At 36.8% G+C, this 20,243-nt stretch overlaps 2 protein-coding genes across 5 annotated transcripts; both read left to right on the forward strand.

The window, feature by feature from the left end:
- Nucleotides 1-167: 167 nt before the first annotated feature.
- lin54 (lin-54 DREAM MuvB core complex component) lies at nucleotides 168-15,988 on the forward strand. 3 transcript variants are annotated; one of them, XM_052567377.1, is made up of 14 exons: nucleotides 168-381; nucleotides 3,359-4,061; nucleotides 5,640-5,757; nucleotides 5,852-5,985; nucleotides 6,122-6,277; nucleotides 6,431-6,632; nucleotides 8,395-8,465; nucleotides 9,319-9,516; nucleotides 9,600-9,691; nucleotides 12,049-12,120; nucleotides 12,846-12,948; nucleotides 13,885-14,022; nucleotides 14,130-14,332; nucleotides 15,032-15,988. In XM_052567377.1, the coding sequence occupies exons 2-14, from the start codon at nucleotides 3,384-3,386 to the stop codon at nucleotides 15,228-15,230; spliced, it is 2,364 nt and encodes a 787-aa protein (XP_052423337.1). In that variant the 5' UTR covers nucleotides 168-381; nucleotides 3,359-3,383; the 3' UTR covers nucleotides 15,231-15,988. The 3 variants fall into 3 exon arrangements, with proteins under 3 accessions (XP_052423337.1, XP_052423336.1, XP_052423338.1); XM_052567376.1 differs by having other exon boundaries at nucleotides 168-360; XM_052567378.1 differs by lacking the exon at nucleotides 168-381 and adding an exon at nucleotides 1,196-1,808.
- Nucleotides 15,989-19,037: 3,049 nt separating this feature from the next.
- Nucleotides 19,038-20,127, forward strand: inip (ints3 and nabp interacting protein). 2 transcript variants are annotated; one of them, XM_052567614.1, is made up of 4 exons: nucleotides 19,038-19,226; nucleotides 19,441-19,537; nucleotides 19,718-19,805; nucleotides 19,894-20,127. In XM_052567614.1, the coding sequence occupies exons 1-4, from the start codon at nucleotides 19,202-19,204 to the stop codon at nucleotides 19,987-19,989; spliced, it is 306 nt and encodes a 101-aa protein (XP_052423574.1). In that variant the 5' UTR covers nucleotides 19,038-19,201; the 3' UTR covers nucleotides 19,990-20,127. The 2 variants fall into 2 exon arrangements, with proteins under 2 accessions (XP_052423574.1, XP_052423571.1); XM_052567611.1 differs by having other exon boundaries at nucleotides 19,041-19,226; nucleotides 19,438-19,537.
- The last annotated feature ends 116 nt before the right edge of the window (nucleotides 20,128-20,243 follow it).

Raw genomic sequence — 20,243 nt, forward strand, 5'->3', positions numbered from 1 at the left:
TGTGGTTTATTTATATTTATATATGTGTGTTTTATTCACATCTCATTTTAATAATCTGTGTGTTGTTGTTGTCTCCGTAAACAGATTCCTTGTATGTGCAAACACACTTGGTCATCATTCCAAGTATGATACTGCACGGAAGTTGGGGCGTGACGTCATTTGTTGTTTCCTGCGAAGGCGTGGCTTGATTATGGGATGTTCGAGGTGAAATGGCGCTCGGCGCGGTATTTTAAACAATCGTCTCCGTCTGAGAGCGGATGATCGACGCGATGCAGCGCCGAGTCGGACTTCAGAGTCTGTGATCGAGAGGAAAGCCTCGAGGACTTCAGAAGAGCGTCAGGACTCTCATCTCGAGCGAGCGTAAGAAGAGCTTTGAGCTCGGTGTGTGTTCAGCGAAGGGGCAACATGATCTGCGCTAGTTAGCCGAGCAGCTAGCAGTGTGTGTGTGTGTGTGTTTGTGTCAGCTCGCTTCAGAGTGCGTCACACGCCCAGCTATGATCACGAACGAAATGGGAACTTCTGCATCACAAACCAAACACGGGCAAAGCTTAATAGTGCTCGTTATTAGTGGCTAACTTGTTAGCACCCGAGGTTATAACATTACCTGACAGTCAATGACAGCCCGCGCTTGTCATACTCACCTTAGAGTTTGATTCTTTGATAATCCTTGGTTCACTGCATTATTAGTTACATTTAAAAAGTGAGATTTATAATGTATATATTAAAATTAAAATATATATGAAAAATATGAAAATATATAATTTTATGACTGAGCGACGTGGTCCTCTTAAGGTTTTTTTTTTTTACAATTCAACAGGTTTTAAACAAACAAAAAAAAGTTTCACTTTTTGCCCACAGGATGTTTGTTTTATGTTTGTAATTTTGTAATATACAAATAGTAAGTATTGTTGATGCTATTCTGTTGTCTAAACTGTAACGTTAGTCGCTTTAATTTTATATATATGTATTACATTTAATTTAAATTTATGCATTTAATTTATCCAAAGCGACTTAAAGTGCATTCAGGCCATCAATTTTTACCTATCATGTGTTAACGCAACGTTCCCACTTGAGCAACAGGAACACTTTTATATATATATATATATATATATATATATATATATATATATATATATATATATATATATATATATCGTCGAAATTGTACCGATTCATTTGAACTAAAACGATACAGGAGAACGAATTTGAAGAGTTTTTTTTTTTCTTTTTCCTGTTGTTTAAAACCTGTGTGGCTTCTTTTTCGTCTTTGGTGGACCAGAAATATGTTTTCAAGCTGACAAAATCAAATCCTCATTCATCTGACCTGACCGTGAATGGGAACTAAGGCTGTCATACTGATAAACATGTTTCGTTTCGGCGAAGAAAAAGTTATGCAAGGTTTGAAACGAATAACGAAAGAGTGAGGTTTTTAAGTCTTAAAATGATAACTGTGAACGCCATTTGTCTATTCTTCTCCTCCTTTGTTTGACAAAACAACAAACCCTGCTGTTTTTCTGCCGCTGCTTCTCGTGTCTGATCCGGAGACTGAACCGATGACGAGATGAAAATGGCGGATCTTTCGAAATACAGCCCCGGCCTGAAACAGACGCGCAGCGCGAGATCTCTCTCTAACCGCAGACACACATCGCTGCATACGAGCACGCGTATGAATGCCTTGTAAATACAGATATTTCCATGGCAACAGGATAGAAAGGCTAGCAGGCGCGTCGAATATCAACAAACTCCGTCTGATGTGAAACTGACAGACGCTCTCGTTCGGTTTCAGTGAAGTAACGTTAACTGTTGAGGTAAAGGATTAAACACTGATTGTTATTGTCAGGCATATCCAGAGAGGCCTGCTGTTGTTTCACGGCGTTTAAACGGCTGTAAAAGTGTTAAATGTTACGTTTGAGCGACTTAACTCATGTATAAAAGTGTATTTTATTTAATTTATTTTTTTAAATGTGGATGGTTGAGCACGATTTGTTAAGCGCACGTCACTGCTGTCAGTTTTGATGCTAGTTCATGATGTTAGCTGTGACAGCTGTGTCTAATATATAGTTGTGTGTTAACTGCTGGTTAGCTCCTGTGCTAGTTAGCCGCATAGCAGCCGAGTATAAACAGCTGAACGCAAGAGTGTTTGTGATGAATGGGAGCGGTCTTGTCGCAGTTTATTAAGTGTTTAGTAAATATGGAAATTTAAATTGCCCGCCAGTTGATTGTAGCGGAATATGTGACATAAGCATTATCAAAGTCCTCTTTATTTTATAGTCTTTGCGATCATGCAGCTTTGTTTGATATAATGGGTTGGGCTAGTAGATTCAATCCAAACTGCTGACTTACATGAACAACACAATTGCTAAGAGTTGTTCTCAGTACAGTACATCAGTGTTTATGAATCCTGTGTAGACAGACATGTGGAAAAGGAAAACATGGTTCCCACAAGCCCTGTAATTTCAGAGTATATTTAACTTGTTTTCTTTACCTAGAAAAAGTCTAAAGTTATGGAATAATTTACGTTTAGTATATATACTAAAAAGAATCAAAATCTATAGTCTCTTCCTATAGCTATACGTGTGTGTGTGTGTGTATATATATATATATATATATATATATATATATATATATATATATATATATATATATAAGTTGACAGTAAGTAATAAACTGTATTGTGCATTTTTCCTTGCCACTTTTTTTTTAAATAGTTGTTTAATGGTTTTAATGGAACTGGAATCTGAAAATTTCTAACGATATTAAAACCATGATATATAGTTATATAATATTGTTTGTTTAATGTTAAATTATATTAAATATAATAATGTTCTATATTTTATATCATTTGTTATTTGTAAAAAGGGAATATTTTATGTGTGCGCATTAAAAATAAGTATAATTAAATATTACGTGTTGTTAAATCATATTAAATATTAGTTTCATATAAAATTTTCTATGGTTTATTATTTATAAAAAAAATTTTAATAATATTGAAAAGATATGTAATGTTTAAATATAATAGTAAATAATATGAAACATATGCATTTTATATCGTTTTACTATATTATATCTTGAAAAGATATTTTAGGATTTGACAGTGTTACAGAATATTTCTATTTCAAATAAATGCTGTTCTTTTGGACTTTCTATTTAACCAAAAATATTAAGCAGCACCACTATTTTCAACATTAAAAAGACATGTTTCTTAAGCAACAGATCAGCATATTAGAGTGATTTCTAATAGCCTTGGTGAAAGTAAGATTTGAATTGGGGCTATATATTTTCAGAAATATAGCCTCCTCTCTTGTTTGTGGATGTTTCTATGTATTTAGTCATTTAAGAAATGCATTTTCCCCCACAGCGTGTCTTCAGTAACTCCGTACACGATGGATGTGGTTTCACCTGAGCTCAACAGCCTCCTCCCTGATGAGATTATGGATACAGAAGCCATCGCGATGGAAGAGGAGCTCTCCACCGATCACCTCGCCGCTCCTCCCAAATCTGAACCTGAGCCGCCGCAGGTCCCTATGGAGACAGAGGTGCCTGAAATCGTCAGCTTGTGTCCAGCCACCACGTCTATGCAGATGACCTCCACCTCCAGCGGCGCTCAGTGCAGCACCAGCTCAGGACCTCAGCTCCTCTTCACCCCGTCTGGCCTTATATCTGGCACCACCACCTCTGTCAAAACCACCAGTCCTGCGGTGACTCAGAACCTCCCCAAAATCTCCAGCGTTACTGTCCCGGCCAACCACCAGCTCATTATCAACAAGGTGTCTGCCGGCTCCGCTGCAGATGGCAAGTCTCCAGGCACTGCTGTGCTCAAGCCAGAGGGCCAAAAACTCTTGGTGGCCGGCCTCAGTAAAACAGGGCAGCCCATTATGTTGGCTCTGCCCCACACTTGGAGCAAGCCCGCCACTACCCAGGGCACAGGGGACGCCAAGGGCCAGCCCACGCAGATCAAGATGTTGACGACCGTAGGGAAGCCTGTGATAGCGGTGAGCTCAGCCAGTCAGCTGATGGCCAGCTCCAGCACACTGCAGGCCCAGCAGCTCAAAACACTTCAGGTGGGTGTTAACAAACTAAACATTCCTGCAGACATCGCAGGAATTAAGCATACGTATGAACATTTTATTTTAAGACCCTTGGCCACAGTTTTTTTAAGAAATGTCCAGATGTTACCTAATATTAAAATCTGTAATTGCTGTAGCTGAGAAGTAGTTAGTCACATTAACACTTTGTACACAAGCATAGAAAGAATATAAAATGCTTCATATTCGTACATTATTATGATTATTTTTTTTTTTTGTAATTGAAAATTTTTTATTTTTTAAATGTATTATTATTTATAGATGCAAACTCCTCAACTTTAGGGTGACATCTCACTTTTTTTTTATCAATATATAGCACCTATGAGATTTGCTTAGAGCCAATGAGAAGGTGTTTTTATTTTTGGGGGATGGAGAGGGGGGGTGGTCCTTACAAGGGTAAATAAAGAACTGGGGCCGGTTGCAAACTTCTTATATTTAGTTAGGAAAAAGTAGGCGAGTCTTATTTGTATTGGAAAAGTGAGACTGATAACCACTTGGCAACTGCTAGGAAGTTTTGTATAGTATTTTCTTTACTGTCTTAAAAAAGGTAATATTTTATTTATTTGAGGTCTGAGATGTGGAAATGCAACATTTGCATTTTAGGTCAGCATTGCCATCTAATCAGCCGATATTGTCTCATATAGCCTCAGCCTGCATAGCACTTCATCTTTTTTAACATGGGATCTTGACCAAATATATTAAATCCAGATTTTTGTCAAATGTTACAACTGGACTTTTTTTGTGTGTGTGTGTGTGTGTGTGTGTGTGTGAGAGTGAAAAATGTCAGTTTTTGACATTCAAGGTAATAAAAATATTTGTAAAAAGAAAAAAAAGTAACTGCAAATGAGCATGTAAAACAAATATCTTTAAAAAAAATTCCATGTGGAGCATGCCCTCGATTCTCACCTTTTACCCCCCTTACCTGTTTGCATCTCTGATTATTATAGACATTTAAAAAAATAAAAAACTGAAAAACTTTAATTTTTCTTTGTTTAATAAGCGGTTTTTGCTTATTTATAATTAAAGTCTCATTTGTTTTCCTTTAATGCAAAAAAATAACTTTTTTTGTTGCTGTTTATAACTTATTATTGTTAATATGAATTATCTTTATAGTTTTTTTTAAAGGATACAGGCTGTTTTTATTATTGTATTTTTAAAATGTGCAGTTATTCTTAGTAATATTTAAAAAATGTATATTTCAAAATGAGTTATTTTTATTGTATAATTCAAATAAGCTATTACTATTTGTTGTTGTTATTACATATTTGTGAATGATTTTCTATAAGGAAAAATGTCTTGTTACTGTATTTTTAAAATAAGCTATTTATAATGCTTATAGTAATTTTATTTAAAGATCTATATTTTTATATAAATATATGTTTTTTAAATCATCTATTATATTCAATATATTAACTCCTTACAGCCATGTTTGTATTTTATTTTTTTTCTTTAAGGAAAAATGGCTTTGGTTAATTTAATGACCTTAAAGTCCAATCTTATTTCCTGTTCATTGTCTATCGTAGGCGGCTGAAATAATTGTATTTCTCCTCCTAGATCACAAAGAAGCCCCCAGTATCTACAGCTGGACCGATGATTACAAAGCTCATCATCACAAAGGCCCTGAACAATAAAGGACTGTCCAGCTCAGCTTCTGTGGCTCCTGTAGTGACTGGTACTCTTCATAAACTACACTAGAGCAAGAGTGCTTTTCCTTTTTACAGCTCACCTGTGGTATCTAAATTTGAGTTCCCTTTTTTTGTCCACAGGGCGAGTTGTTACCCAGAGTACTCCGGTGACACCTCCACGCACCGTCACTATTGGTGAGACCGTCAGCACTGTGCCACAGAATGTGTCTGGTAACAGCAAAGTCGCCATCTCACCTCTCAAGTCTCCCAGCAAGGTATTAAATCTTTTAAATATAAAAACTGGATTGCAATGTCATTCGCCTGTCTTTTGTGATGCCTTTTTTTTTCTCAATGATGGCCACACTCTGGCTTCTGACATCACCCTCTTCCTCCCGTTTCTCCTGTCTGCAGCTGACTGTGGTTTCAGTGGCCAGTCAGTCTCCAAACTCCCCTCAGAAGTCTGTGACGCTGCCGCTCAACGTGGCTCTGGGCCAGCAGATCCTCACAGTTCAGCAGTCTGCTGCCACCTCTCCAGCTAAAGCAGGAACCAGCCAGTCCACTGCACAGGTACGTCCAACCAGAGCCCTCACAAACCAAACCAGTTTGCTATACAGTCAAATCTAGGTTTTAACTGCCCCATTCTGCAATAGCAGCCTGTGTTACAGTGCAGTTTTGTGTACAACAGCAGCACTGTATTTTAATGCTGGTTTCTGTGTACAGACTGTAAAGTCAGTGCAGACGGTGGGAGGAGTGGGAACATCCCAGTTTAAGACCATCATCCCCTTCTCCACACCTCCCAATGTGCAGCAGATCCAGGTGCCGGGCAGCCGCTTCCATTATGTGCGTCTGGTAACGGCCACCACTGGCAGCAGCACCGCACAGTCAAGCGGCAGCACCAACACCAATCCTTCAATCCAACCAGGTGGGTGTCTCACGATTTTAACCCTTCCAGTCCTGGTTCTGCTTTCTCTTAATGATCCTATTTCTGTTTGCAAATTTGCTAATACTTCTATGGATAATTGGGTAAAAAGAAAAATGCAATTCCAATTGCCAGATAGGGCTGGTCAGTTTTTTGTCTTTATGTAGCCTACATATAAACAATCAGGTGCATAGGAAGAAAAAAAAAAATCTATGAAATCTGCGAGTCTGCATGTGTTCAGCATCTGTCATGGACATGAGGACATGAACTTAATCTAAAGAAACTGCTCTGAGATTGTGTGTATGTGAAATTTCAGCTCAAAATATTCCACAAAACAATTTTTAAAGCTTGGTAAAAAATCACGATTTTTAGAGTATGAGTCAGAATGTGTCATTTTTGTGTTTGTCCCTTTAAATGCAAATGAGCTGGTGTTCCCTGCCCCCTTTCAGAAGAAGGCGGAGCTTCAAGAGCTCATGCTCTGTCATACGGACAATAACAAAACATCACGGGCACCGAAAATGTCATTTTCACATTGCTTTAATTTGCAATTTTTAACTACCACATTCCAATTTATGAAGGTTCTGGTAGCATGTGAAGTCAGCATCAGTGAAAACTAGCAGAGGCAGTGGTAGCTTTAGCAACATTAGCCTTACTGAGTGCCAAGAAGCTCTTTTAGAAAGACAGTTTGGAAAACAAAATGTGACGCACTTACTCTAACTGGAGCTGATGTTCATGCACAAAGCTTTGATATTGATCCCACTTTCAGATTCAACTTTTGTAAAAATCCAGTGTCATCGTCTGCAGAAATCACTTGTTCTGAGAGACTGTTTTTGATTTATTGGGATTATAAAAAAAATGAGTGGGTGGATTATATTCTGTTATAGATTATAGTCTGGCTGGTTTACACACACTGCTGCCACACAACTCTGTGTAATAGTTTGCCAAATAATTGTTTGCTTAAACTTACCACAGAAATGTATTACTCTTTTATAGTAAATCATATACTTCTCAATAATAATAATAATAAAATAAGAAGATATTAAAACATTGACTTATTATTTTAAGGAATTTCATACAACCAGAATATTTTTTTAATCTTTTTTTAATTTATATAGTATATACATTTTTTTTGTGCAGCACCATGTTAGACAAATAAGTGTTTTGTTGTTCGGAAAGACTTAAATTAATTTCATTATTTGATACATTTGTTAAACCATAACATCTACGTAATTTTTAGTCTTTAGAAGTGCATTAATGCAATCCATTAATTGACCTGAACTGTATGTTAATATTACTAATAACTGTAACTGTTGAATGTGGTAACCTTTTTTTTTTTTATGTGACTGCATCATGTGTAGTACTACTGTAGTCATGAACAGTATCAATAACTACAGCAATAACTACATCTCAGTTAGGTGTAAACCAAGTTTTTTATTCAAGAGAATCAACTCATAAGGTTTATCTTTTCAGGTGTTAAATTATTACACTGAATGTTTCTTATTTAGTTAAAAGAACCACAGGAGTCTTTTAATTCTGTGATCCAACTACACTTTACAGATTAAGAAGAACTGGTTTTCATTTCCTAACCGTACCCCGGTGACAGTCTTTCTAAATATTTAGTTACATCATTTCTGTTATAGGCAATGATCTGTCAATATGCAACCCTTTAATCCATTTTAAGACTGACATTAATGATAGGATTGAAAATAAATAGGCTTATGAGTGATTTAAGAAAATTAAATAATGTATGTATTGTGTTACAAAGCCAAGCCTGTGATGATGAACGCTGCAGTACGGATGTCTGTACCCATCGTCTCCGCACAGAGCATCAAACAGGTACACAGTCAAACACCTCGCTCACTACACACAGTTAAACAGGGACACCGTTACAGATGGTAGTGCAGCTTTTGGTCTGTTTGCTGTTTGGTTTGATGTTGATAGTCTATAGCAGAAACTGCACAATTAATCGTTAAAAGATCACGATCTCGATTCAAACAGCCATGCAATATAATTTCTAAATGAAAGCGATTGGCCCGTGTCTATTAAGCCTTTGGAAAAAGTCATGCCAGACGATTAAAATCTGTGTTTGTGCTGCCCCTGACACAGAGAGCAGACCGTTAGCATGTTTAGGTAAGAACAGCTTCACAAACAGTCTTCAGCTACACAGTATTATTTCTGTTTTACGACCATTCATTTTATCACAAGTACTAAGAGGAAAGTTTTTACTTAGGATATAAATATTGGTGTCTGTGATAGCGATCAAAATAGAGCAAGTCATCTTTTGAAAGTAACTGGTGCTGCAAATGTTTGTGTCGACAGCATCGTTTTTCCCCTGGGTGGTGACAAGTGACATGTATTTGTCATTGAATCAGTCATTCAAAAGATTTGTTCAAAAACACCAATTCATCCAGTAATGAAACGAGTGTAGTATTTATGAGTGAGTCATTGAACCTTACATTCAAACCACCTTTGCATAATTTTGATATAAAAAAATTGGTCTATTAAATGTATTATATTTTAAAAGCATATTGCATATTAAAATATGTAATTCATTCAAATCAATAAATCATTTTTAAATAGACAGTAGGAGAATCGTAATCTCAATTTGAGACGAAAATTGTCATTCTCAGTTTATCCAGAATTGTGCAGCTCTAATTTCACACATGCTTGATCATCTTTTTGTACACAGGTAGTACCCAAACCCTTGGCGTCAGCAGCCCAGGTGGTGACCACCAGTCAGACGCCCCAGCGTCTCATCATGCCAGCCACACATCTGCCACAGATCCAGCCCAACCTCACCAACCTGCCGCCGGGAACTGTGCTCACCCCTGCCCACGGCTCTGGAAACATGAGCTACGCTGTGTTACCTGCCCCGTACGTCACGCAGGTCTGTATATCAGCGATGGAGCAGGGCATATGAGTTTGGCTGGTTGTTTTCGTGGGATTGTCTCACCTTGCCTGTTCTCATAGATCTCTCAGTCTGCGTTTGTGACTTTGACCAGCAGCTCCACCTTCTCAACAGCCACCCCCATACAGACCCAAGCCAGGCTTTCACTTAACGGGTGAGTCGAGTGTGTGTGTATGTATGTATGTATGTATGTATATATGTGTATATGTGTGTGTGTATGTATATATATATATATATATATATATATATATTACACACAAATTAACCAGAGCCTGACTGATATGGGTTTTGTGGGCTGATACCGATATTATATACATAGAATATATATACATAAACACATTTTTTTTTTTGCAATGATCACTCAAATAGGGTGATAAAATACTTATATTGACTTGACAAAAATGTGTAAGGGAGGCAGGGTATTTGTCAATTTAACTAAATTTACTATTCAAAATCAATGACATCCGTTCTCTTAACAGTAAACTTCACTTGTTATACAGGTGAATCTCAATAAATTTGAATGTCATGGAAAAGTTCATTTATTTCAGTAATTCAATGCAGTGAATTCAATGCACACAGACTGAAGTAGTAGAAGTCTTTGGTTCTTTCAATTGTGGTAATTTTGGCTCCCATTTAACAAAACCCCAATAATTCACTTATTATTAGAATATGGTGACATGCTAATCAGCTAATCAGCTAATCAACTCAAAACACCTACAAAGGTTTCCTGAGCCTCCAAAATGGTCTTGGTTCACTAGGCTACACAATCATGGGGAAGACTGCTGACCTGACAGTTGTCCAGAAGACAATCATTGACACCCTCCACAAACATTCATTGCCAAAGAAGCTGGCTGTTCACAGAGTGCTGTATCCAAGCATGTTAACAGAAAGTTGAGTGGAAGGAAGAAGTGTGGAAGAAAAAGATGCACAACCAACCGAGAGAACCACAGCCTTATGAGGATTGTCAAGCGAAATCGATTTAAGAATTTGAGTGAACTTCACAAGGAATGGACTGAGGCTAGGGTCAAAGCATCAAGAGCCACCGCACACAGATGTGTCAAGAATTTGCTGAACCACAGACAATGTCAGAGGCGTCTTATCTGGGCTAAGGAGAAGAAAAGCTGGACTGTTGCCTAGTCATCCAAAGTCCTGTTTTCAGATGAGAACAAGTTTGGTATTTCATGTGGAAACCAAGGTCCTAGAGTCGGGAGGAAGGGAGGAGAAGCTCATAGCTAAGTTGCCTGAAGTGCAGTGTTAAGTTTCCACAGTCTGTGATGATTTGGGGTGCAATGTCATCTGCTGGTGTTTGTCCATTGTGTTTTTGAAAACCAAAGTCACTGCACCCGTTTACCAAGAAATCTTGGATCACTTCATGCTTCCTTCTGCTGACCAGCTTTTTGAAGATGCTGATTTCAGCAGGATTTGGCACCTGCCCACACTGCCAAAAGCACCAAAAGTTGGTTAAATGGCCATGGTGTTGGTGTGCTTGACTGTCCAGCAAACTAACCGGACCTGAACCCCAGAGAGAATCTATGGGGTATTGTCAAGAGGAAGATGAGAAACAAGAGACCAGCAGATGAGCTGAAGGCCACTGTCAAAGAAACCTGTGCTTCCAGACCACCTCAGCAGAGCCACAAACTGATCACCTCCATGACACGCTGAATTGAGGATGTAATTAAAGCAAAAGGAGCCCCTACCAAGTATTGAGTACATGTACAGTAAATTATCACACATTCCAGAAGGCCGACAATTCACTAATTTTTTTGTCACACTTCACATGTATTCTGATTCTTGAGTGAATTGGTGGGTTTTTGTTAAATGTATATACAATGCTTAAACTACTTCAGTCTGTGTGCATTAAATTTTGTTAAATTTTAAATAAACTTTTCCTTGACATTCTAATTTGAGATGCACCTGTAAATAACATTAAACACAATTAGAACTAGTGTGTGTGTGTATGTGTTTATATATATATATATATATATATATATATATATATATATATATATATATATATATATATATATTAGTATATACAGTATATATTTTGTATATACAGTATATAACTTTAAAGAATATGAGGATTCATATTCCGTCTTCTTGCTGTTAATTATTCATAGACACTGGTCTGTATCATGCTTTGATTGTACTGACCTATTTATTTATTTATTTTTTTCATAAAAAATAAGAAATTCTGTACAATTCTGTGTTATACAGTAAATTTCGTTTTTTTATTACTGGATTCCATGATTCAGTCTGAATTTTCTGCATTGTGATCTGGGTCACCAGTAACAAACAATGGTGGACAAACTTAGTTATTACACCATTTAAAAGCCTTTTCTCTGGTTATATGTTCTGTAAATATATATTAACGGTGGCATATTTGCAGGATATTCGCTGAAGCTGATATATATGCAGCAGTCTCACATCGGCCGATAAAATCGGCAAAACAATAAATCGGTCTGGCTCTAAAATGAACCATCAGGTCACATTCTGCCTCTTTCATTATAGTTTATCAACGTCTGAAGCAGCTTCGAGGCCGAGAAAACCCTGCAACTGCACACGGTCACAGTGTCTGAAATTGTAAGTGTCACCTGTCATTTGTTTTCCTTTCTCTGAAAATTGAAATTGGCCCATCTGAAGGGTGTCATCGTTTCAGTTGCTACATTAATATTGCAACACCTTTCTTCCTTTTTAACAATCTGCAGTTCAATTCTCATACTGTCAAATTTACCAACAAGTTCACAGTTTATTCTGGCAGACAGGAAGCAGATTATCAGAGGTGCAAGAATAGCTTGAAATTGTATTGTGCACAAACACACCATCAAGCAGTTTACACATTGGCAGTGCCAGTTGTTTTTAAGCTTTGCCTAAAGCATCACATGTACCACTATTCAAACGTTAGGGGTTGGTAAGGTTATTAATACATTTAAAAAAAATGTATTTTCAAGGTTCTCTGATAAATGTAAAGCAGCAAAAATATGAACCAGCACAACCATTTTCAGCAATAATAAATGTTTTTGAGCATCAGCATATTAAAATGATTTCAGAAAGATTATGTGGCACTGAAGACTGGAGTAATGATGCTGAAAATCCAGCTTTTAATCACTGAATAAAAAATATATTAAAATATAAAAACATTTTAAATTGTACACATTTTTTACTATACGTTTCTGTATTTCTGATCAAATAAATGCAGCCTTGGGAAGCAAAAGAGACTTTATGTAAAAAAATAATAATAATTTACCCCCCCCCCCCCCCAAACTTTAACAGTTTACTCTCTAAGAGCTGAATCTCTCGTCTCACAGGTATTGCGATTGCTTTGCCAACGGGGAGTTTTGTAATAACTGCAACTGTGTTAATTGCTTCAACAATCTTGATCATGAGAGTGAAAGACTGAAGGCCATCAAGGTAACGAATTACTGCCTTTCTGTAGACCTGTAGTCTCTTATATCTTTGTGCTTATTTTCCATCTCACTACAGACATAGTACTTCAGATATGCCATTATTATTTTTTTATTTTGGATGCACAGTTTAGAATATCAGACACTAAGAGGTGGGCTATTTCCCAGTTAACAACTGCATAGCAATGCCCTCTTGTTCATGTCTCTGTATAGGACCGTTCTTCTGTAATGCTGTAATCTATAGACGGTTTCATCGGGCGCACGCACCTGGCCCTAAGTTAACTTCCGGTCTGTTGGCTGCAGTGCCTTGCCGTCTACAAACGCAGTTAAAGTTAAGGTGATGAGTAGACTGAAGTTGGTCTCAGGTGGTTGTACCGTGGGATGTGTTTCCCATACATTTATTTTATTTTTTGGAGACTCGCCACAATTTTAAAACTGATCGATTTTCAAAAAGGCTTCTTTGAATAAACATGAGTAATGTTAAGTACTGCACTTTTATTAATAATAATTCCTTACATTTATATGTTTAAATATCAAAGCGAGGCACAGGTGTTTTTATATCGCTGTATTTCTGGAGGAGGACTTGCATGTTATATGCGTGATAAAGCAGCGTGTGAGCGTACCATCTCTGCTTTGTTTACAGCTGTTACTGGGGAAACCTCTATTTCTCGCGCTTTATGTCTATGCTTTAAAACATCTCCTGCTGGCAAATAATGAATTTGCATATTCATTCAGTCCGCCTGATCCACGCAGCAAACATATTTTGTTTGTTATCAAAAATATCTACTCTAGAGGGACTTGGCTGTTGTTATTGATTCTATTTGGAGTCTACCGGAAGTTAAGTTAGGTCCACAAAAGCGCTCAAGCGCATTAAACGTTTGTTTATGTTGTTGCCGTTGAAACCGTCTATATGCCTCAAATGAAGTAATGTATTTTCTCCCAGTCATGTTTAGACCGAAACCCTGTGGCTTTTAAGCCCAAGATCGGCAAAGGCAAACAAGGGGAGTCAGACAGGAGACACAGCAAAGGCTGCAACTGTAAGAAATCGGGCTGTCTGAAAAACTACTGCGAGTGTTATGAGGTGAGTGTTCGCACACTGCAAAGAATGTGGAAGTGTCATACAGAAGATATTTTTGGTTTTCATTTGTGTTTAGGCCCAGATACCATTCTTTTGTTTGTTCGCATTAGGCAAAGATCATGTGTTCGTCCATTTGCAAATGCATGGGCTGCAAGAACTTCGAGGAGAGTCCGGAGAGGAAGACGCTGATGCACCTGGCAGACGCTGCAGAGGTGCGAGTCCAACAGCAAACCGCAGCCAAAACCAAACTGTCCTCCCAGATCTCAGACCTGCTCACCAGAACCACACCGGCCGTCACCAGCGGAGGCGGAAAGTACGTCCCTTTTTTATCAGCTCTGCATTATGACAGGTTTTGTGTCTTTCACTCTGTTGAGCTGTCTCTATATCAACCAGTTATCCATGAATCACCAGAACACCTCACCAGCTTCCTAGTAACACTGATAATAATAAGAAAATGTATATGATAGTTCACGATATTTCCGGTATTTTTTGCGGTAAAAGATATCAATGACGATAATTCAGGGAATCCTTTTTCTTTAGAGGATTTTCTTTGCTCTATTTTACCCAAACCATGGTGTTTGTGAGCATTACTGAGTACACTTGTAATGTACTCTCTTGTACCGTATTTTTCGGACTATAAGTCGCACCTAAGTATAAGTCTCATCAGTCCAAAGATACGTCACGACAAGGAAAAAAAACATACAAGTCGCACTGGACTATAAGTCGCATTTATTTATAACCAAGAACCAAGAGAAAACATTACCGTCTCCAGCCGTGAGAGGGCGCTCTATGTCTTCAGTGTAGACTACAGGATCAATGAGCAGCATAGAGCGCCCTCTGGCGGCTGGAGACGGTAATGTTTTCTCTTGGTTCATGTCAAATTAATTTTGATAAATAAGTCGAACGTGAATATAAGTCGCAGGACCAGCGAAACTATGAAAAAAATTGTGACTTATAGTCCGGAAAATACGGTAAGTGTTTAAGAGTGTAAAGAGTGTAAATCTGTTTCCAGATTGCCGTACACATTCGTAACGAAGGAAGTGGCTGAGGCGACTTGTGACTGTCTGCTGGAGCAGGCCGAGCAGGCCGAACTCACCGACCAGCCTCAGGCCGTGGCAGAGCGCCTCATTCTGGAGGAGTTTGGTCGCTGCCTCAGTAGGATCATCAGTTTTGCTGGCAAAGTCAAGACGGACTGTCCCATCAACTGCTAGAGCTGTGACTCGGAGCTCTCCCGCTCATTTGGGGCCGAGGGTGCTGCTGAATCTAGACTCGGGCTCCACTGGGGGCACTTTTACCGGCCCTCATATGGATTCATGGGCCTTCTAATAAAAAGACACAAAGCAGAACTTCCCATTGGCCTGAGGAGGACGCACTATGTTCAGGAGGAGGACTACAGTACTTCATTGTAGCCCCTGCAATGGACTTACACTATTTGCTTTAACAGAAGGGTTTATTTTAGAACGATCGATGCTATTTTAAAGTAGTTTTTGTTTTGTTTGGCAATGTTTTCCACTTTTAAATCTGCATAATCATGATCTGTGTTTGTCTTTTAAAACTGGATTTTCATATCGTCATTCATTGTCGTCTGAAAGCCCTTACTAATAACCTCGGGAGGTCTGGATGAGGAAGGAACTTCCCTGCACATGTTATATTTAGCCGTCTGATCATGACTTGTATACAGTAAGTAGCCTGTACTGTAGCTTCATTATATTTAATTCCTCGCAGCAGAATCGGGTTCAGTCTTCATGTTCAAGCACGGGCCGGTCTGAGAGTCGCTGCATGGGACGAGGGCCGCACCAGATTGAACTGGTTTCCTGTGCTCCAGAAATCTAAGATTTGATTAGAATCTTTAATGTTGAAAAAACAAGCCGCTCAATAAGCTTTGTAATGAGCTGTTTGGTTTGGGTTTTCTTTGCAGTCATTGGTTGATCAGCTTTGTCAGGGCCCAATTAAAACAAACCTTTCCATACTCTGAGTCTGATGAGTCTACACACGTGTAGTCCCTAAAACTCTTTATGAAACCTGCGAAGAACATGTCTAGTTCATATTGCATCCCAAAATCATTCATTTATATTGCTTAAAAAAAATGAAGCATCTTTTAGAACTCCTTAAATGGATAGTTTGCCCAAATATGTAAATTTTGTAGATTTCCCACCTTCCTGTTGGTCCAAACCTGTCTTTCTTTGGAATATAAAAGAAGAAATTGAGAAATGGCAGTTTTTTTTTTAAATATATATATATATAAGGGTGAGTAAATGAAAAAAGCATTTTTCATAATCCCCTTTTTTCCATGATCCTTAACTGCAATCATTAAGCATAATGCAGGAATGTCTTTTTCATTACTGTAAATGTTATTTTTAACTTAATTGTATTAGTTTTTTTTTTTTTTAGTGGTGTAAAATTATTTTACAGTAATAAGACTCAAAATTAGTTTATATAGAATTATATAAAGATATGTATATAAAAATAACTCATCCTTATTACCGTATTCATAATTTGATAACTTTTTACAGTAATCAAAAATGAGATTTTTGTTTTTTAAAAACTACACAAAAATAACCTTGAATAATGAAAGCATTATGTGTAATGCATTATTTTATAAACTCTCTCTCTCTCTCTCTCTATGTATATATATATATATATATATATATATATATATATATATATATATATAGCGTAAACATTGACAGTAATGATAGTCAAAAATTAGATTTACATAGACTTTGTATATGTAAGATAATTATTATGCATAATTGAAACAACTAGTCTCAATCTGATCATTTAATTTAAATTCAATCACAGGTTGGTTTTCTTTTAGAAAAATTATTTTACAGTTATTAGAACCAAACATTTGTTTTATATATATATATATATATATATATATATATATATATATATTTATATTTAAAATTGGGATTATGTATTACTTTTTATCTTTTGATTTTGGGGTGAAATATGAGGAACATGCTGTTTATGATTTACTGGCAAACTGTGGTTTCTATTAATCTATTTCTTAAAGGCAAGTAAAGTGTTGTTTGGGACATTAAAACAGTTGGTAGATCAAATTACTCAAAAGTGCTAGAATCGTAAGAAATCCTGAACTAGAGGTGGTCTTCAGGTTTGGTTGGCACAGGTGCTTCAAACATGAGAGCACTGGAGGACCGGCTGCTTTTTGACTTCATTTTGCTCATAGTGCCTTTTCACACGACAGCTCAGACGATTCTTCAGCGTGCTCGCTGGAAGTCTGCTTTCTTAAACGCTGATTAAACATCAACAGGAGATGCTGCATGTAATCTGCCAAGAATAGTTTTAGTCTGATTTTATTCTGTTTTATATTCTCAGACGATGAAGGAACTCAATCTTATCTTTCCCAGACTCACAAATATGCTTGTTGAATGCAGCTTTTATTCATCAACAAACAGACCATCACACTGTCATGAAGACATGTCATTCTTTGACAGGTTTCTGGTCTGCCCTACATTTCACAGCACATTTATACTTCACTATTAAACAGCTGGTTAAAGGTTAACACCCTTATGCACCTTGTTATGCCTTAATAACCGTCTCTATCCTCAGGGGGGTTTAATGTAAATATCCTCATAACTAATAGTAAAGATTATTTCGCTGCATGACTGCAAACGATCTGCTGGATGACTCCTGGTTCACATGAATGCATTATTCTTTTTCATCTTTTCATAAATACATCATCCAAATAATGCATAGCCTGCAGTATTTTTTGCTATTACTTGTTGTGGAGAAGACATGAGAATGCAGGGTTCCTCACCTGTGCCATCCAAAACTTTAATATCTCCCCGCTTTGGTTGTTGATAGATCATCTTTTATGGTGATAAATGCTGTTTGTATTCCAGACCCTTTCCTCCATTCGATTTCTGACAGATGCAAATTATTTTCAGGTTGTACATTGTTTGAGAAAGAAGATAATGAACAATGAGTTCATGTCTTTGTACGTATATATCCAGTCAATGTCATCTTGTATAAATGTAAATGTTAGTGCTACTTTGTACCTTTCTGAAAATTGCCATGTTGTTTTCTCTTTCCACAAACGAAACTCTTCACTAATGTATAAATGTTTTCATATGGTGAGTTGTATTAGGCAGACTTTAGCGTTAGAGACTTCATTGTTCATTGCGTTCAGTTTTTTTTTTTTTTTTTTTTTTCTGTTTTTCTGTCTGGAAATACCATGATTGAAATGTATTAGTCAAAATTAAAATCCCTCTGAACTACATTGTAAAGTTTGTCTGGTCCTACTCTTTTAAGTGATGAAGAAACTTAATTATAAGAACTTGTTTTATTGAAATCACTGTCTGATTTTCCCTTGTATGTCAGGTAAGCTTTTGAATAAAGATTTAAATTAAAATAGATTTTGCATAGATTTATGTGTCTCTAACCAATAATATAAAGGCTGCAAAAACCTGTTTATTCTAGAAAATAACAAGTTCAAATAAATTAAACTTCAATAAAATAATAATAACAATAAAATTGATTTGCCTTTTGCAGCAGCGAGGAATCGGTTGTAATATTCAGATTTCCCCCTGTGTAGCTAACAATATTTGCTGTGAATTGTCTGATATAATCGTAGTTCGCTTATATATTTTTTTGTATTTACAATATAAGCCCATTAACTCTTAAAATAATAAAGCTTTTAATATAGCGCAGTCAAACGCATCCAAAATAAAAGTTTTTGATTACATAATATATGAGTGAGTACTGTGTATATTATATATATATATATATATATATATATATATATATATATATATATATATATATATATATATATATATATTTATTTATTTATTTATATAAACATGTAAATATTTTCGAAATATATACTAAATGTGTGTGTATTTATAAATAAACACAGTACACATAAAATATTATATAAACACAAACGTTTATTTTGAATGCGATTAATCGTTTAAACAGCACTACTTTAAACAAACTCGCCCTGTGGCCCAAACGATCATTCCTCCAGTTCTCCAGGTGGCGCTGTAAGCGAGTAAACAGCTGCCTCGAGCGCTTACCGAAGAACACAAGAGAGCTGCTTCATTTATCAGCGGATAGGAAAACATGCGTCTGTTTTAGATTACATTTATTTGTTTGACCTAGATTTGAGAAATACTAACCACTGTTTCGTATTGAGATTAAGAGCATATGTAAAATGGCCGCGAATCCACCTGGACAAGGTAAATACTGTAGCATATCAAATGCCAAAAACAAAGTAAATCCCTAGATATCGCTAACTATACAGTGCGGTTGAGCGTCAGACATTAAGGAATTAAACTTTAATCAGTCGTTGTGCCCCTCTCGTGCTGTTTTTTTATTAGATTTGCGAGTTTTCAATTTCACTCGTTACTTATTATTAACTATTATATGTGTGTGTTTATTTGATCTCAGTAGGATTTCAGAACAAAAACAGGGTTGCTATTCTAGCTGAGCTGGATAAGGAGAAGAGACGTCTGATACAGAGTCAGTCGATGAATAACCCAGGAGCCAGGTACTGCTTTAACAACATGACACTATTAGATGTATTCCTTTTGTATTTCTCAGTGTTCTCTCTCTCTAATTAACCATACTGTTAAATCAGTATCTGTCCTATCAATAACCAGCTTATTTGCATACTCATAAAAATCCCTAGCCTTTGCCGTATAAGATGTTTTTCTCTCTTCTTTCCCAGCATCCCCCTCTCTCGACCAGCAGTGAAGGAGTTCAGGGATCAGGCCGAACAGCAGCACATCGCAGCACAACAGAAAGCAGCTCTACAGGTACCGTAAGCTTCATGTTGAGAGTTTCTGTGTTCGTCTGTTCTTGATGATGCCCATCAGATCATATTTGTCTCTGGTTTGGTTTCAGCATGCACATGCACACTCATCCGGCTTCTTCATCACTCAGGATTCATCCTTCGGTAACCTTATACTGCCTGTGTTACCCAGACTCGACCCGGAGTAAATCGACTGACTTGCTACTCAAAGCTGTAATGTGGTTAATCCAGATTGTTTTTTATTAATGTAAAGGTTTCTGATTTTGAGATTGTTATATACTAGTTAGTATTTTTTCATGATTTTATATAAAAGGTAAAACACTTGACCATTATCGTGTTTTCATTTTTTGATATATGTAACTGATATATTAATATATTTTTGTTGTTATTTTCATTATTTTATTGGGTTAGAAGAGACGAGTTCAGTACCATCTAATGACCA

This window comes from Carassius gibelio, chromosome B10, assembly GCF_023724105.1.
Source record: "Carassius gibelio isolate Cgi1373 ecotype wild population from Czech Republic chromosome B10, carGib1.2-hapl.c, whole genome shotgun sequence".
Lineage (NCBI taxonomy): Eukaryota > Metazoa > Chordata > Actinopteri > Cypriniformes > Cyprinidae > Carassius > Carassius gibelio.

What these genes read in the sequence shown, in the direction of transcription:
- inip (XM_052567611.1), top strand. Translation starts at nt 19,202, where the DNA reads ATGGCCGCGAATCCACCTGGACAAG. An exon ending in ATGAATAACCCAGGAGCCAG is followed by an intron (nt 19,538 to 19,717) that starts GTACTGCTTTAA and finishes CTTCTTTCCCAG; the next exon opens with CATCCCCCTCTCTCGACCAG. An exon ending in AACAGAAAGCAGCTCTACAG is followed by an intron (nt 19,806 to 19,893) that starts GTACCGTAAGCT and finishes GTTTGGTTTCAG; the next exon opens with CATGCACATGCACACTCATC.
- lin54 (XM_052567377.1), top strand. Translation starts at nt 3,384, where the DNA reads ATGGATGTGGTTTCACCTGAGCTCAACAGCCTCCTCCCTGATGAGATT. An exon ending in CTGCCCCGTACGTCACGCAG is followed by an intron (nt 9,517 to 9,599) that starts GTCTGTATATCA and finishes CTGTTCTCATAG; the next exon opens with ATCTCTCAGTCTGCGTTTGT. An exon ending in AAAGACTGAAGGCCATCAAG is followed by an intron (nt 12,949 to 13,884) that starts GTAACGAATTAC and finishes ATTTTCTCCCAG; the next exon opens with TCATGTTTAGACCGAAACCC.